This window comes from Scyliorhinus torazame, chromosome 9, assembly GCF_047496885.1.
Source record: "Scyliorhinus torazame isolate Kashiwa2021f chromosome 9, sScyTor2.1, whole genome shotgun sequence".
NCBI classification, from domain to species: Eukaryota; Metazoa; Chordata; class Chondrichthyes; order Carcharhiniformes; family Scyliorhinidae; genus Scyliorhinus; species Scyliorhinus torazame.
The window spans coordinates 179,113,955-179,139,730 of record NC_092715.1 but is presented as its reverse complement, the minus strand read 5'-3'; the positions used below and the strand labels follow the sequence as shown (position 1 = coordinate 179,139,730).

General features: G+C 49.3%; 1 protein-coding gene across 1 annotated transcript in view; it reads left to right on the top strand.

Moving 5' to 3' along the window:
• The window catches only part of slc27a6 (solute carrier family 27 member 6), a 106,659-nt gene that overhangs the window by 23,222 nt on the left and 57,661 nt on the right, over positions 1-25,776 (top strand). Inside the window, exon 3 of the mRNA XM_072516853.1 lies at positions 25,126-25,284. Coding sequence (XP_072372954.1) covers positions 25,126-25,284 — 159 coding nt within the window. The remainder of the gene's footprint in view (positions 1-25,125; positions 25,285-25,776) is intronic.

Genomic DNA, 25,776 nt, shown 5'->3' with positions numbered 1-25,776 from the left:
GGCTTCCTTCTGCACTATAAATTCTATGATTCTATGACATTGGAGGGTTGGCGGGGGAGATGTACTAAAGGTATCAAGAGAGGCTAAGGCTGGAAGAGCTTTCCAAGAATAGTGAGACAAGTCTGTGGAAGAGTTCAAAAAATATTGCATTTAATTTGTATAGGCCTGGGAACATTCTGGATCACCAGTGACTGGGTTAATGGATATTTCAATCTTAAGAAAAAGATGAGTGATGGAAGATTGCATGTCCTTTGCATAAGATTACAACAACAAAAACATCTTGCATTTATATCCTGTCACTAACATGGTAAGGCTCTTCATAGGACCATAGTCAGATATGAAGAACAATTTTCTGATAAGAGATGAGCTTGAATAAAACTCAATTATATAAACCACAACAAATAAAATACATAGAGGCATAGAGTACAAAAGCAGGGAAGTTATGTTGAACCTGTATAAAGCTCTGGTTAGCCCACAACTGGAATATTGTGTTCAGTTCTGGTCACCGCACTTGAAGAAGACTGTGAAGATCCTAGAGAGAATGCAGTGAAGATTTATCAGAATGGTTCCAGGGATGAGAGATTTTAGCTACAAGGTCAAATTCCTGGGGCATTAGAACCGGTTCTGGGGGAGGTGGGACCAGTACAAACCAGTAGGGGGGGGTGTTTGCTAGAGATATTGGGGAGGGTTTAAACTAATGTGGCAGGGGGATGGGATCCAATGTAGGAAGTCGGAGGGAAGTAAAACGGGGCCAGAAACAAAAAGCAGTAAAGGGGAAAGTGTAAGACAGAGAAGCCATAGTCAACAATCAAAAACGGCCACAGTACAGGGTACAATGACTGAGGAGAGTGTTAAAAGGGAGGTGGCCAATGCAGGATTGAGACTGTTGTACCTAAATGCGCGCAGTATACAGAAGGTAAATGAGCTTGTTGTGCACATTGAAATTGGCCAGTACAATGTTGTGGGCATCACCGAGACGTGGCTGCAAAGGGATCAAGTCTGGGATCTAAATATCCAAGGATATATGTCCTATCGAAAGGACAGGCAAAGGGGGCGGGGTTGCATTGTTAGTAAGGAATGAAGTTAAATCGATAGCAAGGAACGATGTAGGATCAGAAGGCATAGAATCTCTGTGGGTAGAGTTGAGGAATCGCAAAGGTAAAAAGACCCTGATGAGCGTATGTACAGGCCCCCTAGCAGTAGTCAGAATGTGGGGCAGGAAATAAATCAGGAGATAGAAAAGGCATGTAAAAAAGACAATATTACAATAATCATGAAGGACTTCAATATGCAGGTGGACTGGGAAAATCAGGTTGGTAGTGGATCCCAAGAAATGGAATTTGTGGAATGTCTAAGAGATGGTTTTTTGGAGCAGCTTGTGACAGAGCCTACTAGGGAACAGGCAATTCTGCATTTGGTGATGTGTAATGAGGCAGACTTGATTAGGGAACGTAAGGTGAAGGAACCCTTAGGGAGCAGTGACCACAATATGATAGAATTTACTCTGCAGTTTGAGAGGGAGAAACTGCAATCAGATGTAACAGTTTTACAATTAAATAAGGGTAACTAAAGACATGAGGGAGGAGCTTGTCATAATATATACCAGTATATCATGGTGCAGCCACACACTTATGGACACACAGTGGGCCCAATCAGCATATACAACACCGCAGCCAATCACCAGTGAGAGCACATGCACTATAAAGACAGGGGACATCAGAGTTCCCACTCATTCGAGTAGCAGCTAGCTAGGAGCACAGAGCTCACAACCTGCAACACAGACATTCACCATGTGCTGAGTGCATCAACTGGTTAGGACAAGGCAAAGGTATTTAGTTAACGCTGGTATCGTATTTACCCACAGTTCAAGTATGTTTAAATAGTTAACCTTTTAATAAAATAGTGTTGCACTACTTCAAGTGTTGGTGACCTGTATGTGATCCAAAACACCCAACACATCATGATACCAGGGGTGGTTGCATACTAGCACATCTTAGACCTACCTGCAAGCCATCTGCCTTCCGCCAGCATTCCGTCATTCTGCAACATGGACAACATCAGCCCGCCGCCGCCGCTCCGCATCGCTGGCAACCTTGGGGCGAACTGGAAGATTTTCAAACAGCACTTCCAGCTCTACCTTGGGCTCCTCGGACACCAGAAAGATTGCTCTTCTCCTCTCCACGGCCGGGGACCATGCCATCCATATTTTCAACTCTCTCACCTTTGCAGATGACGAAGACAAGACGAAGTTCAAGAGGGTTCTCTTCAAATTTGACACTCACTGCAGCGTAGAGATGAATGAAAGTTTTGAACGCTACGTGTTCCAGCAGCGTTTGCAGGTTAAGCACAAACCTTTCCAATCCTTTTTAACGCACCTCCGCATCCTTGCGCAATCTTGCAGCTATAGGCCCACCTCCGACTCCATGATACACGACCAGATCATTTTCGGTGTTCAGTCGGAACCCCTACGTCAGCAGCTCCTCAAAGTAAAGATGTCCAAAGATGTGTGGGTTAGGTGGATTGGTCATGATAAATTGCCCTTAGTGTTCAAAATTGTCCTTAGTGTTGGGTGGGGTTACTGGGTTATGGGGATAGGGTGGAAGTGCTGAACTTGGGTAGGGTGCTCTTTCCAAGAGCCGGTGCATACTCGATGGGCCGAATGGCCTCCTTCGGCACTGTAAATTCTACGATAAAGCAACTCACCCTAGCGACCGCCATCGTGTCCAACATGAAAATGCCACCAGTTGGTACTCCCATATACAAGCGGCTGAAACGGCGCGGCAAGGTCCCCATGAGGCGGAACGGGTCCAAGTGATTGAACACCTCCAGGGCCTCAGCCTGAATGAGGGCGGCCATTTCGTGAGCTTTGCGCGGACTCCCGCGCTTGTACGCACCAAACGAGGGGACGGCGACATGGAGGAACGTAATGCACAGGCGCGCACCGCGCATGCGCGGTGGCGCAGTGAACGTGCTGACGTCATGACGTGCGGCAACTGTGGTTCCGCCCATTTAAAGCGGCAATGCCCCCCAAAATCTCGACAATGCCTACGATGTGGAAGACTTTGCCACTATGCTGCCTGCTGTCGAGCAGCTCAGCGTTCCAATTCATATCGCTTCAGCCAGCCTCGCAGGAATGTTCGGGCAATTCAACCCACGGTCACCCAGTCCGATTCCGACCTCCCACACAGCAGTGACACCGAGGACCCGAAGGCGCCTTTTTGAGTCGGTGTCGTAACGAAAAACAGGCTGTCCCCGAAGCAAAGCCACCAGCCGCTGTCAGTATATAGCATCGATCCAGACGATGAGTGGTGTGCCACCCTGACGGTCAACTCGAATTCGTCGCCCACCTCAGAGACTTGATTTGTGAACTTTGCACCAATGGACTCTCTGGTGTGTTCTGTTCTTCCGCTTAATCGTTCAAGTGGTTTGTATATAGTGTTCATCTCGTTATTTGTGTGACACACTTTTTTTCTGCACCAGGCACCTACCCATGTAAATAGCTTAGTTTTATGTACATAGTCCTGAAAATACTTCGCACACACGTAGTCAGGAACATTCACCACACACTATTTATTGTCACGCAGGCACATTTTTTTAGATAAAAGGGGAATGTCATAATATACACCAGTATATCATGGTGCAGACACACACTGATGGACACACAGTGGGACCAATCAACATACACAACACCACAGCCAAACACCAGTGAGAGCACACGCACTATAAAGACAGGGGATATCAGTGTTCTCACATTCGAGTAGCAGCTAGCTAGGAGCACAGAGATCACAACCTGCAACACAGACATTCACCATGTGCTGAGTGCATCAACTGGTTAGGACAAGGCAAAGGTCTTTAGTTAAAGCTGGTATCGTATTTACCCACAGTTCAAGTATTTTTAAATAGTTAACCTTTCAATAAAATAGTGTTGCACTACTTCAAGTGTTGGTGACCTGTATGTGATCCAGAACACCCAACACATCAGAGCTGGCCAGAATTGATTGGAGAAGGAGCCTAGTAGGGAAGACAGTGCAACAGCAATGGCAGGAGTTTTGGGGGGTTATTAGGGAGGCACAACAGAAATTCATCCCAAGGAGGAGCAAACATGCTAAGGGGAGGACAAGGCATCCATGGCTGACAAAATGAAAATCGCTTATTGTCACAAGTAGGCTTCAAATGAAGTTATTGTGAAAAGCCCCTAGTCGCCACATTCCGGCGCCTGTTCGGGGAGGCTAGTATGGGAATTGAACCACGCTGCTGGCCTGCCTTGGTCTGCTTTCAAAGCCAGCAATTTATCCCTGTGCTAAACAGTATTTTACCAATTTAGGGATGTCAAGGACAGCATAAAGGCTAAGGAAAAAGCATACAAAGTGGCGAGGATTAGTAGGAAACCACAGGATTGGGAAGCCTTTAAAAGCGAGCAGAGAACAAGTAAAAAAGCAATAAGGGGGGAGAAGATGAAATATGAGTGCAAGTTAGCTAGGAAGATAAGGATAAGATAAGGATGATAAAGGAAGATAGGAAGAGATTTTTTCAATATATAAAAGGTAAGAGAGAGGCAAAAATAGACATTGGACCACTAGAAAATGTGGCTGGAGAAGTAATAATAGGAAACAAAGAAATTGCAGATGAACTGAATAGTTACTTTGCATCAGTCTTCACGGTGGAAAACACCAGTGGGATGCCAGAGCTCCAGGAGATCCAGGGGGCAGAGGTGAGTGCCGTGACCATTACTAAGGAGAAAGTTCTGGGGAAACTGAAAGGTTTGAAGGTGGATAAGTCACCTCGACCAGATGGACTACACCCCAGGGTCCTAAAAGAAATAGCTGAGGAAAGTGTGGAGGCATTAGTGATGATCCTTCAGGAATCACTGGAGGCAGGAAGGGTCCCAGAGTACTGGAAGGTGACTCATGTAACACCACTGCTTAAGAAGGGAGGGAGGCAGAAGACGGGAAATTATAGGCCGGTTAGCCTGACTTCGGTCATTGGTAAGATTTTAGAGTCTGTTATTAAAGATGAGATCGCGAAGCACTTGGAAGTGCATGGTAAAATAGGACTGAGTCAGCACGGCTTTGTCAAAGGGAGGTAGTGTCTAACAAATCTGTTACAGTTCTTTGAGGAGGTAACAAGCAAGTTAGACAAAGGAGAATCAGTGGACGTGATTTATTTAGATTTCCAGAAGGCCTTTGACAAGGTGCCGCATAGGAGACTGTTAAATAACTTAAAAGCCCATGGTGTTGAGAGCAAGATCCTGGCATGGATGGAGGATTTGATGACTGGCAGAAGGCAAAGAGTGGGGATAAAGGGGTCTTTTTCAGGATGGCAGCCGGTGACTAGTGGTGTGCCTCACAGGTCTGTGCTGGGACCACAACTTTTTACAATATACATTAATGATCTGGAACAAGGTACTGAAGGCACTGTTGCTACGTTTGCAGATGATACAAAGATCTGTAGAGGGACAGGTAGTATTGAGGAAGCAAGGGGGCTGCAGAAGGACTTGGACAAGCTAGGAGAGTGGGCAATGAAGTAGCAAATGAAATACAATGTGGAAAAGTGTGAGGTTATGCACTTTGGAAGGAGGAATCTAGGCATAGACTATTTTCTAAATGGGGAAATGCTTCGGAAAGCAGAAGCACAAAGGGACTTGGGAGTCCTTGTTCACTATTCTCTTAAGGTTAATGTGCAGGTTCAGTCGGCAGTTAAGAAGGGAAATGCAATGTTAGCATTCATGTCAAGAGGGCTAGAATACAAGACCAGGGATGTACTTCTGAGGCTGTATAAGGCTCTGGTCAGACCCCATTTGGAGTATTGTGAGCAGTTTTGGGCCCCATATTTAAGGAAGGGTGTGCTGGCCTTGGAAAGGGTCCAGAGGAGGTTCACAAGAATGATCCCTGGAATGAAGAACCTGTCGTATGAGGAACGTTTGAGGATTCTGGGTCTGTACTCATTGGAGTTTAGAAGGATGAGGGGGGGATCTTATTGAAACGTACAAGATACTGCAAGGCCTGGATAGAGTGGACGTGGAGTGGATGTTTCCACTTGTAGGAAAAACTAGAACCAGAGGACATCACCTCAGATTAAAGGGACAATCCTTTAAAACAGAGTTGAGTAGGAATTTTTTCAGCCAGAGGGTGGTGAATCTGTGGAACTCTTTGCCCCAGAAGGCTGTGGAGGCCAATTCACTGAGTGTCTTTAAGACAGAGATAGATAGATTCTTGATTAATAAGTCAGGGGTTATGGGGAGAGGTCAGGAGAATGGGGGATGAGAAGATATCAGCCATGATTGAATGGCGGAGCAGACTCGATGGGCTAAGTGGCCTAATTCTGCTCCTACGTCTTACGGTCTTATGTTGGAGAAGTTGGCATTCTTCTCCTGGGAGCAAAGAAGATTGAGAGGAGATATGATAGAGGTGTACAATATATTATCATATGTACATATGAACCAGTGAATTAGGAGCAGGACTAGGCTACTTGACCCCTCAACCCCTTCTCCACCATTCAATAAGATCATGGCTGAGCTGATTGCAACCTCAAACCCACATTCCTACCTACCCTGTGATAACCTTTCAGCTCCTTGATAATCAAGAGTCTATCTAGTTCTGCCTTAAAAATTTTCAAAGACTCTGCTTCCGCTGCCTTTTAAGGAAAGAGTTCCAGAGACTCACGACCCTCTAAGAGAGTAAAAATTCTCCTCATCTCTGTTTTAAATAAGTGGCCCCTTATTTTCAAACAGTGACCCCTATGACAAGACGGAACATCTATCTTCTCCACATCCACCCTGTCAATACCCTCAGGATCATAAAGTGTCGATCAAGTCGCCTCTTACTCTTCTAAACCAGTGGATACAAACCTAACTTGTCCAACCTTTCCTCATAATACAACCTGCCCATTCCTGGTATTAGTCTAGTAAACCTGCTTCTCAGCTCATACATCTTGTCTTAAATAAAGAAACCAATACTGTACAAACTACTCCAGATGTAATCTCACCAACGCCCTGTACAACTGAGGCATAACCCCTCATCAATTTATAATCAATTCCCCTCACAATGAGGAAAGGTTTAGATAAGGTATATAAAGAAAAGCATTTCCCATTAGTTGATGGTACAAGAGCTAGGGGAGGCAAAATTAAAGATTTGGGCAAGAGATGTGGGCATGATGTGAGGAAAAACAATTTTATGCAGTGAGTGGGATGGCTTGGAACTTGACACCTCAGATGGTAGAAGTGGAGACAATGAATGATTTCTAAAAGAAATTGGACGGACACTTGAGGAAAATAAATTTGCTGGGGATAGAGTGGAGAAAGGAACAGACTGATTGTTCGACAGTGAGCCATTATGATCTTGATAGGCCAAATGGCCTTCTGTACATTTACAACTCAATCACTCTCTATGACCTGGTATAATGCAGCATTTAAAAGTACAACTGCCTAAATTGATTTGACTACATCATGAACATTGGCTATAGTTTCTTTCGATTTCTTTCACACTGATGGTGCTGTTCCTTCACTGAAGTCATTTCAGTTAAGAGTAACATGCAAAATCCAATAAAGCATTTTGTATTTCTCATTATCAGTGCAACATAATTGACATAATTAGCATTAAGAAAATCCCATAGTTCTTTGTGCACTGTTAGGTATTCTCTGACATAGAATTTACAGTGCAGAAGGATGCCATTCGGCCCATCGAGTCTGCACTGGCCCACAGAAACAGCACCCCACCCAAGCCCACGCCTCCAATCTTCCCAGCAACCCCATCTAACCTTTTGGACACCCAAGGGATAATTTAGCATGCACATCTTTGGACTGAAATGAAGTGAAAATCGCTTATTGTCACAAGTAGGCTTCAAATGAAGTTAGTGTGAAAAGCCCCTAGTCGCCACATTCCGGCACCTGTTCGGGGAGGCTGGTACGGGAATTGAACCCGCGCTGCTGGCCTTGTTCTGCTTTGCAAGACAGCTGGTTAGCCCACTGTGCTAAACCAGCCCCTGGTTTACCCTCCCTGTGGGAGGGAACCAGAGCACCTGGAGGAAACCCACGTAGGCACGGGGAGGAAGTGCCCCACAGCATTCTACTTCAAGTCAATTCTTTAAGGGGACCCTGCTTGGATGAGATTCAAAGCATTATTGAGGTACCCTCAACAATGCTGCTTAGAGATTAAACTGTAAAGAAGGCTTTATTAGGCTAATAACTATGCTACAGATTTGGACGAGAGCTGACTGCTATACAGACCATGAGGCAGGCCTTTATGTATGGCTCCCAGATGGGCGGAGCCAGAGGCGGAGTCCCCAGGGTTCCAAGCCTGGTCTTAAAGGGGACATCACCTTACATGATGATAAGGCAGTAACCGTTCATCACATTCACCCCCTGTTTAAAAAGGAGTCCGGCGGGGGTGAAGTGCCATCATAGGTCCATCCGTCTCGGCAGCCGGATCGTCCTCCTCGATCTCCTCAGTTCGGGCGGTGGTGCGGTGGGCACGGACGTCCCGGTTGAGGGCACATCCGGGAGCACAGCGGTCGGAGCTTCGGTCCGGGTCGGGGCAGAGGAACTAGGCAGGGCCGGGGGTAGCGAAGCCGGCGCCGGCGGGGTGTGTAAAGGGGGGCGACGGGTCCTGCAGGGGAGCGGCGCGGGAAGGGGCATCTGTGGTGGAGGATCCAGCGGGCGCCAGATCCCGGAGGGAAACCGTATCTTGCCTGCCGTCGGAGTACTCCACGTAGGCGTAACTGGGGTTGGCGTGGAGCAGTCGGACCTTTTCAACTAGGGGGTCCGTTTTATGGCTCCTCGCGTGCCTCCGGAGAAGAACAGGTCCCGGAGCCGTCAGCCAAGGTGGAAGCGAGACCCCGGAGGTAGACTTCCTGGGGAAGAGAAACAATCGCTCATGAGGGGTCTCATTTGTGGCCTTGCAGAGGAGTGACCTAATGGAGTGTAGGGCATCGGGTAGGACCTCCTGCCAGCGGGTGGTTGGGAGATTTCTCGACCGCAGGGCCAGAAGGACAGCCTTCCACACGGTCGCGTTCTCCCTCTCCACCTGCCCGTTTCCCCGTGGGTTATAGCTGGTCGTTCTGCTCGAGGCGATGCCTTTGCTGAGCAGATACTGAAGCAGTTCATCGCTCATGAACGATGTACCCCGGTCGCTGTGGATATAAGCAGGGAAACCGAACAGGGTGAAGATGCTGTGCAGTGCCTTAATCACCGTGGCTGAGGTCATGTCGGTGCAGGGAATGGCGAATGGGAAACGGGAGAACTCATCGATCACGGTGAGGAAATAGGCATAACGGTTGGTGGACGGGAGGGGCCCCTTGAAGTCCACGCTCAGTCGCTCAAAGGGGCCCGAGGCCTTCACGAGCCGAACCTTGTCTGGCCGATAGAAGTGCGGTTTGCACTCCGCACAGACCTGGCAGGCCCTGACCATGGCCTTGACCTCCTTGGTTGAGTAAGGTAGGTTGCGGGACTTGATGAAATGGACGAGCCGGGTAACCCCCGGGTGGCAGAGGTCATTGTGGATGGCTTGCAGGCGGTCCTCCTGCGCGTTGGCGCATGTGCCGCGGGACAGGGCATCTGGGGGCTCGTTGAGCTCCCCTGGACGATACTTGATATCGTACGAGTAGGTGGAGAGTTCGATCCTCCACCTCAAAATTTTATCGTCTTTTATTTTGCCCCGTTGCGTGTTATCGAACATATAGGCGACCGACCGTTGGTCGGTGACGAGGGTAAACCTCCTACCGGCGAGGTAGTGTCTCCAGCGCCGCACATCCTCCACAATGGCTTGTGCCTCCTTTTCGACTGCAGAGTGTCGAATCTCGGAGGCGGTGAGGGTTCGGGAGAAGAACGCTACTGGTCTGCCTCCTTGATTGAGGGTAGCAGCCAGGGCGATGTCTGATGCATCGCTCTCTACCTGGAAAGGGATGGTTTCGTCCACCGCGTGCATGGCGGCCTTGATGATGTCGGCCTTGGCGGTTGAAGGCCAATTGAGCCTCAGCCGAGAGGGGAAAAGTGGTGGTCTTTAGGAGTGGGCGGGCTTTGTCCGCATACTTGGGGACCCACTGGGCGTAATAGGAGAAAAGCCCCAAGCACCGTTTGAGGGCCTTGAGGCTGCAGGGGAGAGGGAGTTCCTTAAGGGGGCGCATGCGGTCGGGGTCGGGACCTAGGACCCCGTCTTCCACGACATAGCCGAGGATGGCCAGCCAGGTGGTGTGGAAAACGCATTTGCCCTCGTTATAGGTCAGGTTAAGGGCTCGGGCGGTCTGGAGGAACTTTTTGAGGTTAGCGTCATGGTCCTGCTGATCATGGCCGCAGATGGTGACATTGTCCAAGTGCGGGTATGTAGCCCGCAAACCGTACTGGTCCACCATTTGGTCCATCGCCCTTTGAAAGACGGAGACCCCATTTGTGACACCAAAGGGGACCCTGAGGAAGTGGAAGAGCCGGCCGGCTGCTTCGAAGGCAGTATAGGGGCGGTCTTTTGGTCGGATGGGGAGCTGGTGGTAGGCAGATTTGAGGTCGACCGTGGAAAAGACTCGGTATTGGGCGATCCGATTTACCATTTCCGCGATGCGAGGAAGGGGGTACGCATCAAGCTGCGTGAATCAGTTTATGGTCTGGCTATAATCCACGACCATCTGTTTCTTCTCCCCGGACCGGACTACCACCACTTGCGCTCTCCAAGGGCTGTTGCTAGCCTCGATGACCCCCTCTCCCAGTAAACGCTGGACCTCTGACTTGATAAAAGCCATATCTTGGGCACTGTAGCGCCGGCTCCTGGTGGCGACGGGTTTACAGTCGGGAGTGAGGTTAGCGAATAGCGAGGGGGGTGCGACTTTCAGTGTCGCAAGGCAGCACACCGTGAGGGGGGGCAAGGGACCGCCGAACTTCAGTGTCAGGCTTCGGTGGCTGCACTGGAAATCCAGTCCGAGCAGCAGAGGGGCACAGAGGTGAGGGAGGATATAAAATTTGAAACGGGTGTATTTGGCACCCTGGATCGAGAGATCCGCAATACAGTACCCCGTGATTTGTACCGAGTGGGACCCAGATGCGAGGGCTATGGTTTGGGATGTGGGATGGGTGCGTAGGGAGCAGCGCCTTACCGTTTCAGGGTGGATAAAGCTCTCCGTGCTCCCGGAGTCGAAGAGGCATGCAGTGTCGTGCCCGTCGACCTGGACCTGCATCATGGAGTTCTGCAGGTGTTTTGGCCGAGTTTGATCGAGGGTGATCGCACCCAGTCGCGGGTAGTCGGAGTCGTAAAATGGCCGCTGCCGTTGGTCGCACGTGTCGGGTCGAGAAGGTGGCCGCCGACCAGATGGCCGCTCCCATGATTCGCACGAGGCTGATGACGCGTCAGAAGAGGACGTGCCGGGTCGGTGCGCAGCAGCATTGCGAGGCCTGCGGGCCTGAGAGCCTGATTTTCGGGCCGGCTGTCCTTTGTTTTTCTGGCCCCTGGGTCTGGCCAGGCAGACCCTCGCAAAGTGCCCTTTCTATCCGCAGTCGCTGCAGATCGCGGAGCGGGCTGGGCAGCGTGGGTGTGGGTGCTGGCCCTGCCCGCAGAAGTAGCAAGGTGTGCCCCCATGGTGAGCGGGTCGCCACGTGGCGCAGGCCTGTAATACGGGCGAGTCTGAGGAAGTCCGGGGGGGCCTGGCAGAGTCCGCGGGGTATGTACCCAAGTTGTGTCGGGCCACCTCCAGCGAGGAGGCGAGCGTTAGCGTCTCCTGGAGGTCTTTTGCCCCGTTTTCGAGCAGTCGCTGCCGGATGTAGGTCGAGCGGATGCCGGACACGAAAGAATCTCTGATGTGCAGGTTCATATGGACTTCCCCTGTCACATCCTGATGGTCACAGTCCCTGGCCAGCGCGGTGAGTTTCTCAACAAACTCGTCGAGCGATTTCCCCCGAGCGCTGCCGGCAGGTAGAGAGCAGATGCCGGGCGTGCACCTCATTGACGGGTTTGACAAACCGCTTGCGGAGCAACTCAATCGCTTCCTCATAAATCGTCGCCTTTTTGAGCGTGGCGGAGATTCTGTGACTCACCCGGGCGTGGAGTAGGCGCAGCTTGCGTGGCCCCAGGATGGGAGTCTCTGAGGAGTCCAGGTAAGCCTCGAAGCACCGCAGCCAGTATTTAAAAATGTCCTTTGCCTCCGGCGTTCGTGCTTCCAGATTGAGCTTCTCTGGTTTTAGGCCTGCGTCCATCCTGAATCTAGTTTAGCCTAATAAATTGAGGTACCGTCAATAATGCTGCTTAGAGATTAAACTGTAAAGAAGGCTTTATTAGGCTAATAACTATGCTACAGATTTGGACGAGAGCTGACTGCTATACAGACCATGAGGCAGGCCTTTATGTATGGCTCCCAGATGGGCGGAGCCAGAGGCGGAGTCCCCAGGGTTCCAAGCCTGGTCTTAAAGGGGACATCACCTTACATGATGAAAAGGCAGTAACCGTTCATCACAATTATGTAGGTTTTTAAAATCGCAGAATGGTTACAGCACAGAAGGGGGCCATTTGGCCTGTCTTGTTTGTTGTGGTTCTCTGCAAGAAAAATTGACCTAGTGCCATTCCCCTGCCTTTTCCCCATAACCATGCACATTTCCCTTTTCAGAAAATGATCCCATCCCCTTTAGAATACCTTGATTGAACCTGCCTCCTCCACACTCCCAGGCACTGCATTCCAGATCCTAACGATTCGTTGCATAAAGATTTTTCCTGATGTTACCATTGCCCCTTTTGACAATTACCATAAATGTGTGCCTCTTGTTCTCCACCCTTCCACCAATGGGAACAGTTTATCTGCCCAAAACCCTTCTTGATTTTGAATACTCTATCAAACTTCCTCTCAATATTTTCTTCTGCAAGGAAACAGTCCAGCTTCTCCTGTCTTTCCACATAAATAAAGTTCTTCATTCTGGGAACAATTCTTCTGAATCTTTTCTGCACTCTCTCTAATGCTTACACGTCCTTCATTAAGCCTGGTGCCCAGGAATGGATGCACTGTTCCAAACCAGTACTTCATACAAGTCGCTTTTGTATTATGCACCTATTTATAAAACCCATTTGATAAGATGGCTAATCTGTTTGTGTTTTAAGTTCTACAGTCCCATCTACTTATAACCTTTGATTTCCTTGCCTAACAATTTATCTAACTCTGCTTTAAAAACGTTCAGTGACCCTACCTCCACCGTCTTCTGAGGCAGAGTTCCAAAGTCGCACAATCCGCAGAACAAAATATTCATCTCATCTCTGTCCTAAAAGGGCAAAATTCCTAATTTTAAAATAGTGGCCCCTAGTTCTGGATTCACTCACAAGGGGAAACATCCTTCTATGTCCACCTTGTCAAGTCCATTCAGGATCTGGTACACTTAAATTAAATCACCTCTCACTCTTCCATACTCCAGTGAAAATGCGGCCTGTCTGTCCAACCTTTCCTCATTAGACAACACACACATTCCACTTAACAATCCAATAAACCACCTCCAAAGCGTTTCCATCCTTCCTTAAATAAGGAGACCAAAACTGCGCACAATATTTGAGATTTGGTGTCACAAAATTCTTGTACAACTGAAGCACAGCATCCTTACTTTTATGTTCAATTCCGCTTGTAATAAAGGATAGCATTCCATTATCCTTCTTAATTACTTGCTGTACCTGCATACTAGCTTTTTGTGACTCATGTACTGGTATACCTCCTAGGTATATTAGTGCATGAGTCTGAGGATACAGTGTAGGCCATTTAGGACAGAGATGAGAAGTTTCTTCACCCAGAGTGCTGAGCCTGTGGAATTCGTTACCATAGGAAGTAGTTGAGGTCAAAACAGTATGTTTTCAAGAAGCAGTTGAATATAGCAGTTGGGGTGAAGGGGATCAAGGGATATGGGGGAAGGCGGGATTAGGGTATTGAGTTGCTTATATCCTGGCTCTGAATGTTCAAATACTCTTGGTCCAATGTTCTCTGGGCCTTGGAGACCGAGGGCCCTGCCACATCAGAGCAGATAGCAGCATGTGTGGCTCTGAACGTGACATGAATTAGAACTGATCATGTAAAAGGATTCCAAGTCACCATTGTGCACATTGCTATGTTTCAGTGGCTGCTGATACCAAGTCACCTATGATTGGGTGTTGTATGGTATGAGATATTAAATTCTGCCATTATCTCTATATGCAGAGACTCTGTTTATCTCAAACTCCTCTGAAGCTGTCAATATGGCGATGGCTAGTCGGCCACATTCTGTTCAATGACCACCACCACCACACCCCACAACAATTATTGAGGACCGCAGTGAAAGTTTGGTGTTTCATTGCATTATGATGAGGATCGAATTGTCAGATGTCGATGCTATGAAATGCTTAGGCAGAGAGGGATTGGTGCACCTACAAATACAGAAACATAGAATCATAGGAAATAGGAGCAGGAGGAGGCCATTCGGCCCTTCGGGCCAGCTCCACCATTCCTCATGATCATGGAAGCTTCATGGCAGCTTGCTGGGAATCTGATGAAAACGTGCCTGATGGTCGTTCTGTGGTTGGATAATTGCTGAACACTGACGGAGTGGAAGCCCTTTTTGTTGACAAAGACTTGTTTGTGATCTGGGGGCACTTTGATCTCCATGCATGTAGTCATGACTCCCTGGACCAGTGGGAAACCAGCCAGAGTGACAAATCCAAGCGCCCAATTATTCTGGCTGGCCTCGTCAGTTGAGAAGTGCACATGAGTCCCAGTCAATGCTCCCACTAAACTTGTGAGTGACCATACAGCCTGGAAGGTATAATGCAGGTCTTATCCTTGTGATAAATACCGCACAAATATTGAAAAGCACTTTGCAGTGAAAAGCTGACCAGACAAAAGAAACAAAATTTTATGGCCTCAGACCTGACAAACATGATGTTGGCCACCTTTGAGGGCAGCGGACTGTGAGATTCTACAGATATCACTTACCGATCCCTGGATGAAACCAGAGGCAAAGAAATTAAGATGTGGAGATGCCGGCGTTGGACTGGGGTGAGCACAGTACGAAGTCTTACAACACCAGGTTAAAGTCCAACAGGTTTGTTTCGATGTCACTAGCTTTCGGAGCGCTGCTCCTTCCTCAGGTGAATGAAGAGGTATGTTCCAGAAACACATATATAGACAAATTCAAAGATGCCAAACAATGCTTGGAATGCGAGCATTAGCAGGTGATTAAATCTTTACAGATCCAGAGATGGGGTAACCCCAGGTTAAAGAGGTGTGAATTGTGTCAAGCCAGGACAGTTGGTAGGATTTTGCAGGCCAGATGGTGGGGGATGAATGTAATGTGTCATGAATCCCAGGTCCCGGTTGAGGCCGCACTCATGTGTGCGGAACTTGGCTATAAGTTCCTGCTCGGCAATTCTGCGTTGTTGCGCGTCCTGAAGGCCACCTTGGAGAACGCTTACCCGGAGATCAGAGGCTGAATGCCCTTGACTGCTGAAGTGTTCTCCGACTGGAAGGGAACATTCCTGCCTGGTGATTGTTGCGCGATGTCCGTTCATTCGTTGTCGCAGCGTCTGCATGGTCTCGCCAATGTACCACGCTTCAGGACATCCTTTCCTGCAGCGTATGAGGTAGACAACGTTGGCCGAGTCGCACGAGTACGTACCGCGTACCTGGTGGGTGGTGTTCTCACGTGTAATAGTGGTATCCATGTCAATGATCTGGCACGTCTTGCAGAGATTGCCATGGCAGGGTTGTGTGGTGTCGTGGTCACTGTTCTGAAGACTGGGTAGTTTGCTGCAAACAATGGTTCGTTTGAGGTAGCGCGGTTGTTTGAAGGCAAGTAGTGGGGGTGTGGGGATGACCTTGGCAAGATGTTCATCGTCATCAATGACGTGTTGAAGGCTGTGAAGAAGATGACGTAGTTTCTCCGCTCCGGGAAAGTACTGGACGACGAAGGGTATTCTGTCGGTTGTGTCCTATGTTTGTCTTCTGAGGAGGTTGGTGCGGTTTTTCGCTGTGGCGCATTGGAACTGTCGATCGATGAGTCGAGTGCCATATCCCGTTCGTACGAGGGCTTCTTTCAACGTCTGTAGATGTCTGTTACGCTCCCCCTCGTCTGAGCAGATCCTGTGTATACGGAGCGCTTAAAGCGAAGTGCTAAGGTGACCATCCTTCATGAGGTTATCCGTGGGTTTGCCGTAAAGCGAAGTGCTAAGGTGACCATCCTTTGACCACTTCGCTTTACCGCAAACCCACGGATAACCTCATGATGCTCCACTTCTCCAGCTTCCACCCTAAACACATTAAAGAAGCCATCCCCTATGGACAAGCGCAACCTCAAATGAACCATTGTTTGCAGCAAACTACCCAGTCTTCAGAACAGTGACCACGACACCACACAACCCTGCCATGGCAATCTCTGCAAGACGTGCCAGATCATTGACATGGATACCACTATTACACGTGAGAACACCACCCACCAGGTACGCGGTACGTACTCGTGCGACTCGGCCAACATTGTCTACCTCATACGCTGCAGGAAAGGATGTCCTGAAGCGTGGTACATTGGCGAGACCATGCAGACGCTGCGACAACGAATGAACGGACATCGCGCAACAATCACCAGGCAGGAATGTTCCCTTCCAGTCGGAGAACACTTCAGCAGTCAAGGGCATTCAGCCTCTGATCTCCGGGTAAGCGTTCTCCAAGGCGGCCTTCAGGACGCGCAACAACGCAGAATTGCCGAGCAGAAACTTATAGCCAAGTTCCGCACACATGAGTGCGGCCTCAACCGGGACCTGGGATTCATGTCACATTACATTCATCCCCCACCATCTGGCCTGCAAAATCCTACCAACTGTCCTGGCTTGACACAATTCACACCTCTTTAACCTGGGGTTACCCCATCTCTGGATCTGTAAAGATTTAATCACCTGCGAATGCTCGCATTCCAAGCATTGTTTGGCATCTTTGAATTTGTCTATATATGTGTTTCTGGAACATACCTCTTCATTCACCTGAGGAAGGAGCAGCGCTCCGAAAGCTAGTGACATCGAAACAAATCTGTTGGACTTTAACCTGGTGTTGAAAGAAATTAAGGACAGTGGTGACATTGACACCTGGTCCACTTGAGTCAGCAGCCTTCTCCCAGGAGACTGCAAATGTCAGCAACCAACAGACAGGAGACTTTGAGCCTCATGTATTCAGCCACATCCAAGAAGAATATCCTCTGCCTGTAAACCCTGTATTGGGGATATCACCTCCTGCAAACTGAACATCTGCTCATTCCATCACTCCTGGAGAGCGACAGGTTTATAAGCAGAAGGTTGCTGTTACACCTGCTTTCGTTGTTATGTTGCTGTGCATCTTGCTCCTCATCTGAGGTCCATGGTAGAGCGGTTATGAGCAGTTCCAAATCTGACCAGCATGTTGAAAGCAGGAAGTGCAGATTAAGACAAAATACTTCAAGGCAGGAGAAATGATCTCCCAATGTATTGGAAATCATCCCCACAGCAGTGAAATTGCTCTCTCAGTAGAAGCTCCTGTGAGCAAAAAGCCTTTCAGTTGGGCAAGGAAACAGTTGTCAGATCTTATGCTATGAAGGTTTCTTGCTTGGCAGTTGCTCAGCCCTGTGAAATCTCAGTGTCATCTTACCTTGCTTTTTCTGGTGCATTCCAGGAAACCCCAGCGGGATTCTCTGTTCCTGAGCCTAAGTGTTGACGCCGGGGCAGGGTTCGTGGACTTTTATGACAGCAAAGCTGGAGCCGCACCAGGAGCAATTCAGCGACCATTGAAGGGATAACCCTACCACCATGTGGAACACAATCGATTCCAACGGGAAACGGTGCCAGATTCACTGAGTTCGCGATTGACACTCAGGAGGCTGACAGGCTGCAGCCGCATATACACACTTCACTCCCCACACACACCATCCCAGCCAACAAGATGGCAGCGAGGAGAGCGGCACCCCATTTCACAAACACCGAGCTCGAGACCTTGCTAGGAACCGTGGAGGAGAGGCGGGTGACACTGTACCCCAGCCCAGGAAGGAGGCTACCTGCCACCGCCATTCACTGGGCCTGGGTGCAGGTGGCCGAGGTCGTCAGCGCCATGAGCAACATCATCTGGACTGGCCAGCAGTGCAGGAAGAAACTGCACAACCTCCTCAGGGCAACCGGGGCGTGTAGGCAGCAACGTGCCCCTCGTACCAACCTCTGACCCACACCCCGTAACCCTCACCCTGCACCACATGCCGGCTCCCATACTGGCCGCCATGGCCAGGTGCCATGGCCACTGAAACCATCAGCACCCCACCCCCTGGGCTTCATGCGTCGGACAGTTTAGCACTGTGCGTTTTCTATTCCGACCCACACACGGGATGACTGCCCATAACAGCCGGAAGGGGGAGAACATTGGAGGGGGACTACCAGACCTGTGGCTCCTCAGCGTGGCAGTGCAGAGGGCACTAGATGTGGTCGGCGGGCCCGAGGAAAGGGCAGTCGCCAGAATGGGGGTCGGCATCGGGTGAGGAAGTGAGACCTCGCTGAGTTGCGGTTCTCCGTAACACGTGTGTCACCCCGCCCCCCCCCAAAACCACCCCCTATCACTCTCACACTCTTTCCACCTCAACATCGCTCCAGTGTCCCAACCCCAGCACTGCCCAGTCCCCACCTCCGCCAACCCCAGGGATTTGATGGGACCATGTGATGGAATGACCAACTCGCATGAAGAGATCACCCAGGTGGAAAGTGCTACCGGGACATTGTCAAACGATGCGGAGCACCAGAGCACATCCCAGAGCGGATTATCATCATCCTCTATCTCAAGGGCCAGACCTGCTGTTGCTGCCAATCCAGGGCCCACACCCTGTAGGGCGCAGGTAAGTATCACGGAGGGGGTTGCAATTGGGGGGGTGGCTGGGGGTGGGGTGGTGTGTCCGTGACCACAGCAGATAATCCCTGTCACCCAGGAGCTAACACCCCAGCCGGGGGTGTGCCTCAAAGAGGCCAGGAACCATCGAATGCCAGGATGGAGACATCGTTCCTGGGTATCGGGCACAGGCATGCATGATACGCACCTAATGCTCACATACGAGCTACACGTTCATCGAGTGGAACCCCTTTCAGGTTGTGAAGAGTGGCCTGCCATCTGCAGGTGCTCGTTGATCACCCCCTGAACCTGGGGCATCTCAGCAATGACAGTGAACCCCGCTGCCCAGGCATCCTGGTGGGCTCAGTCCACATTGAAGTGGGTGTATTATGCCAACTGGCTATATAGCGCCTCCATGATGGTGCGGATGCACCTGTGTACCGAGCTCTGTGAGATCCCAGATAGGTCCCCACTCGGCGCTGGAAGAACCTCGTAGCGTAAATGTTCAGTGCGACCGTCATCTTGATGGCCACTAGGAGCGGGCGTCCTCCCCCATTCCCCGTGGTGCCAGGTGTGCCATGATCTGGTAGATATGTTACACTGTCCCCCTGCTCAGCTGTCGTCTTCAACGGCATGCCCGGTACGGCAGGTCTTCGAATAACAGGCTCTGCTGATACACACAAGGCCTTATGCGGCGCTTCCTTTGCACCTCCTCCTCCTCCTCAGCCTGTTGGGTGGCCGGCCCTCCATCCTCAGTGGCTGGCTTCTGTTCTTCTGGGGCAGGCACCGCTACTGTTGCTTCCTTCATCTCGAGCAGCTCCAGCTAGTACAGCTGCTGTACATCCCCCAGGGTTGCAACGACTAAGAGGAAGGCACCTTCCCTGGTTGTATTCCAATATCCATTGTGTGCAGGGGGTGAAATGCCGACACGTTAGCCTGGTGCGTCTGGCACTGGCGCCCTTCCCTGTTGCCAGGCATACCGCCGGCGGGTGCTGCCCATGCCAGCGGTACCCTCTGTGGCCCCCATCTGGCGCCATCTGTAGGGGCTATGGTGGGCGTTCCTCTCGGGTGGGTTGGAGGGGGTGATATGGCGGATGGTGGGGTGCGGGGTTGGTGGCACCCATACTGCCGGTGGCACTCTGCTGAACCAGGGGCCAAGGTGCTTGGTCAATGGGGTGCGCAGCAAATTGGCTGCCAGTCCATGCCTGGGCACCACCCCAGTCCCTTCAGGGGGGCCACTCTTGCTGCCCCCCGCCCTGGTTGAGCCCCCAACCCAGCCAGCCTGATCAGTGTCAGGACCAATAGCCCACGTTCATGCCTTTGCGTGTCCTACTTCTCTCTCCCTCAGCAGCAACGGCACCTGTTTCCCGATTTTTAAAAGCACAAGTAAACCTCGCTGTTGGTAATTCCCTCCAGCGGAGGCCGAGAATCAGGAGGTCCCAGAGAATGCCAGGTCAGGCCTGTTAATGATATGCAAACCACGTTTACTGTACGTGCGGAGTGGAAAGCATTGGCGCCGCTGTCGAGGCGATTTGGCCTGAACCCGCATCCGTCACGATTTCGGTGTCAAATCAGATTTTCCGCCCAAAATCACTGTTCCAAATATAGGCGTCGGCAGACAGAAAATCCCTCCCCCCGCCCCCCCCCCAATCATCTTTTAAAGATAGAATTCAGTGTTCAAGCAGATATTTAGTGTGGTAGTCACCACTGTTGTATTGTATATACTGCACTGCATACGAGGGTATTACGGTAAGGCCCCTGTACTACAGGTACGGGGGTAGATCCCTACCTGTTGGCTCCGCCAAGTAGGCGGAGTATAAATGTGTGTGCTCTCCGAACTGCAGCCATTTCGGCAGCAGCTGTAGGAGGCCACACATCTCTGTGTAATAAAGCCTCGATTACCCTCTACTCTCTTCTCGGCGTAATTGATATTACATCAATTTAGCGGCGATTGAGCGGGCCTGGCACACTGCAGCAAAATGTCCTTTCTTGCCGCAGGCCTTGCAGAGCGGGCTCCGCGCCAGGCAGCGCTGCCGCGGGTGTTTTGTCTGTCCGCAGAAGTAGCACTTGGGTCCCCCGGGGTTGGTTGGCTGCCGCGCAGCGCAGGCGTGGGGTTGGCTCGGGGCGGTTGCTGATGGGGTCCATGATGGGGTGGCCGCTGGCGGGGTCCACGATGCCCATGAGGGGTGGGCCGTGCGGTCGGGGGCATATGCCTGTATGTTGCGTGAGGCAACTGTGAGCGAGAGCGCTAGTTTCTTGGTCGCCGCGAGGTCAAGCGTAGCCCCTTCTAAGAGGCGCTGGCGGATGTAGGCCGACCCTATGCCCGCAATGAACACGTCTCTCATTAGCAGGTTAGAATGTTCAGCGGCCGAAACAGCCTGCCAATCACAGTCTCTCACCAGGGCGAGCAGGGATCGCCAGACATCTTCCACAGACTCACCGGGAAGTTGGTGCCGCGTGGACAGGAGGTGCCTGGCGTAGATCTTGTTGGTCTGCTGAATGTAGTTCTCCTTCATGGCCTCTGCTTAGGTAGGCGCGTCCTAGATGAGGGAAAAGACATCGGAGCTCAGCCGCGTGTACAGAATCTGGAGCTTCTGTGCTTCTGGGATTGGGTCTGTCGCAGATCCGATTTATGGTTCAAAGCAAGCTAGCCAATGTTGGAAGTCCTTTTTGGCGTTGTCTGCTTGAGGATGCAGCTGCAGGCGATCCGGCTTGATGCGGAGATCCATCTTTGTAAAATCTTTACATATTTACACAGCAGACCCACCTGTACCACAGGGACATTGCCGTGCAAAGCAGATTGTGGTCAGGTTAAAAGTGGAAGTTGACGGATTCCTACCGGCTTCCTGACACACTGGTAATAATGACCTTTATAATCGGCCACCTACTCACGCACTTTCCCAGCTTGTAAGGTTAAAACTGCCCCTTTAAGATTAAAAAAATAAGTTATGCTGCACCTTTATAAAACATTGGGTAGGTTAACGGTTAATATTGTGTTCATTTTAGGAAAAAGGTCAAGGCCTTGCGATGGTGCAGAGGAAATTTACCAGGATAATACCAGAATACAGGGACGTCCCTGATCAAAAATACTCGGGATGCTGGGTTTGTTCTGCTTAGAGCAGTGAAGTTGAAGAGATTTGTTTGGTGTTTAAAATGATGAAGGGTTTTGATACAGTAAATAAAGGAGAAACTGCTCAGTGACAGGAGAGTCATTAACCAGAGGATACAGATTTAAGATAATTCACAGAAAAAACTAGAGGAGAAATAGAATCATACAATACAGAAGGAGGCCATTTAGTCCATCATGCCTGTTGAAATTGTGCACGGGTATGGAAAAGGGAAGGGGATGGGACTAATTGGATAGTTCTTGTTCACACAGGTTTGATGATCTGAACGGCCTTGAAAATGAAATGAAATGAAAATTGCTTATTGTCATGAGTAGGCTTCAAATCAAAAGCCCCTAGTCGCCACATTCCGGCACCTGTTCAGGGAGGCTGGTACGGGAATAAAACCGTGCTGCTGGCCTGCCTTGGTCTGCTTTAAAAGCCTGCGATTTAGCCCAGTGTGCCAAACCAGCCCCTAGAAATTAAATCTCCCAGTCAGGGAATTGAACCCCGGTCTCACGCGTGACAGGCGGGGATACTAACCACTATACTAATGAGGAACTGCTTGTTCTGTGCTGTATGATTTTGTGCTGACATCATGCATACTAATCAACAAGTCATGGTGAGGCAGAATAAAGGAAATTCACGACACCGACTTTTCTAGACTGCTCTGTTGCGCTCGAATTATGTAAAAAATCATTACGTAAATCCACCGATTAACCAAAGTCTTACTGCTAATGACAGGACGATGCACAGCTCTATAACCATGCAAGAAAACAGCTAGTTGCTTTTATTTTTATAAAAGGCAAAGAGTGAGAGGTGAAAGGGTACATGTGCCACTATGACATAAATGAAATGCATTGGTGTCCATGTCTGAGCAGAAGACAGGATTAGCAGATTTACTGGTGTCGAGAAAGTTAAGATAAATTCATCAGTCTTGTTCAAAGTTATCATAGAATTTACAGTGCAGAAGGAGGCCATTCGGCCCATCGAGTCTGCACTAGCTCTTGGAAAGAGCACCCTAACCAAGATTAAAACCTCCACCCTATCCCCATAACCCAGTAACCCCACCCAACACTAAGGGCAATTTTGGACACTAAGGGCAATTTATCATGGCCAATCCACCTAACCTGCACATCTTTGGACTGTGGGAGGAAACCGGAACACCCGGAGGAAACCCATGCCCACACGGGGAGGATGTGCAGACTCCGCACAGACAGTGACCCAAGCCAGAATCGAACCTGGGACCTTGGAGCTGTGAAGCAATTGTGCTATCCACAATGCTACCGTGCTGTCCCAAAGAAGGTTTGCGAGAGAAATAATTATCCCACTTGTAGAATCAGTACCAAAGGCATAAAATTAAGGCTTAATAGTAGAAGCAAAAATGGAGAGATGGATCTTCTGGATGGAAAGTTCGGAGAGGCAGCTTTGGGCAGGAATTTCAGCGGGATCAGAAGATCCCGGCTGGAGAAATTCTCATGGAAAAGGATTATTAGTCTATGAAATGCATGACTATGAGTGACAGTAAAAGTTGATTCATTCACAGTGGCTGATTTTCTCTGATCCCAGTGCGCCCTGCATTCAGCCGAATCTCCATTCACTGCAACAGGACCGGAGAATCCCATTGGCGTGAAGGATGGAGAAGTCTGTCCAGTGTTTAAGAAAGATTTTGATCAATGCTGAAAAATAATATTAAAACAGTACAGGGAAAGAGCAGGAAACTGGGAGAAAATATGGCTCCAGTATGGAAGAGGTGCAGAAAGCTGCTCAAAATAAAAATCTAGGCGATTTAATTTCTGTGCTTCTATCAATTCATTTTTGAATTTTGGCAAAGAGGGGGGGGGGGTGAAATTTTATGCAAATTCAATATTCCTTTTACATGCTTATTGACCATGGCAGTTAGTTTCATTCACAACTCCTCAATAATGAAACATTCCATGCCTGCATGCAGCCCAACATGGACAACATCCAAGCTTAGGCTGATAAGTGGCAAGTAACTTTCACCCTGCAAAGTGGCAGGTAATGACTATCTCAAACAGAACAAAGTCTATAACCACTTCCCCTTGCCATTCAATATCAAATCTCCCAATGCCAATGTCTCGAGGGAATCGTTATTAACCACAAACATAACTGACAAACAACAGATATACTGTGGTTGCGAGTGCATATAGGCCCCTGTGACCCACCTCTTGACATCCCACAGCTTGACCATCACCTGCAGGGCACAGGTAAAGAACATGATGATATATCCCCCATTTTCCTGGAAGGTTGTAGCTCCAAACATTTGACATCTTCCAGGACAAAGCACGTGCTTGATTAGCACCCTACCCACTACCTTAAAAATTCTCTCTCTTCACCACTGATGCAATGTGCCAACAGTTTGTGCTATCTTCAAGATACAACGCAGCAGCCCAACAAGGTTTCTTCCAAGGCTGCTTCCAAATCCATGATCTCCAGCACCTAATAGTATAAGGGAAGCCACCCCCAAGTTCCCCTCCAAGCCACACCCATTCAGATTTGGAATTATATTCCCATTTGTTCATATTCAAATTCCTGTAACTCTCTACCAAACGGACTACCTTCAACAAACAGACTCCAGCAATTTAAGACAGCTCACCACCATGCCAGGGACTCGGGCTCGATTCCCGGCTTGGGTCACTGTCTGTGCGGAGTCTGCACGTTTTCCCCGTGTCTGCGTGGGTTTCCTCCGGGCACTCCGGTTTCTTCCCACAAGTCCCGAAAGACGTGCTTGTTATCTGAATTGGACATTCTGACTTCTCCCTCAGTGTACCTGAACAGGCGCTGGACTGTGGCGACTAGGGGATTTTCACAGTAACTTCATTGCAGTGTTAATGTAATGTAATAATATTATTATTACCTTCTTAAGCAAAATGAGGAATGTGCACTAAATGCCAGCCTTGCCAGTGAAACCCACATCCAGTGAATGAATAAATAATTATTGTTTACTAAAAGAAATTGGTGTGACCATAACTGAACCTCACCATATGAAATATAGAAAAAGGATGGAAATTAAAGCCAACTCTGTTATGAATTGGGCATATTTTATACTTAAGAAGAGCACTGTGTTATGTGTCTTCACTTTAGGAGGAATAAATTCCCCCCGGTTAATGTTACATTGTGGCACTTCAGTTTGTTAATTCTTTACTTTTACTTTTGTGTAAAGTTGAATGGTCTTGCAATGTAATGTAATTTTGAAAATTTTCAGGGTTACCAAAGGCTGCGGTGATCACTCAGCTGCAATCCTTAAGGGCTGGTGCTGGCTTTTGGGTGTTTGGAGTCACCAAGGACGACATCATCTATGTTCCACTTCCTTTATATCATGGTGCAGCCTCTCTTTTAGGCATCTGTGGTTGCATTGAGATAGGTATGTTTGTTTCTGAATTAAATGCTAACTACTGCCTGAGAAAAAAAGAAGTGCTGCTGTACAGGGCTGGATTTTCACCGAGTCGGGAAGATTTGAGAACCTTTTTAAAAATAGTGGATAGTTCGCAATTCCAGAATTGCCAACCCCATTCCCATGGTTTCCGATTTTCAGGGTTTGGAGCCTGCACTCCTGACCTGGTGGGCTCAATTGTGGAGATAGGCATGTCTGACCCTCCACAGTTTTATGAAGTCCGCCAGCTTTTCAAGGACTTGTGGTTCATGGCACCTCAGAGGTGCCGTTAACCGTAATCTGCATGAGGGAACCTTTTAAAAATTAAGTTCAAAAGGTCCTGCTTATGCTCCCCATGCCAAGGTGTGCCCCTCCACCAGCCAACCCCTTCGTGGTAACTCATGCCGCATTTCAACCTATTCCCTCTCACCCATCCACGATGGCCCTCCCATGTCCTCTATGCCAAGAAATGACCCCAAACAA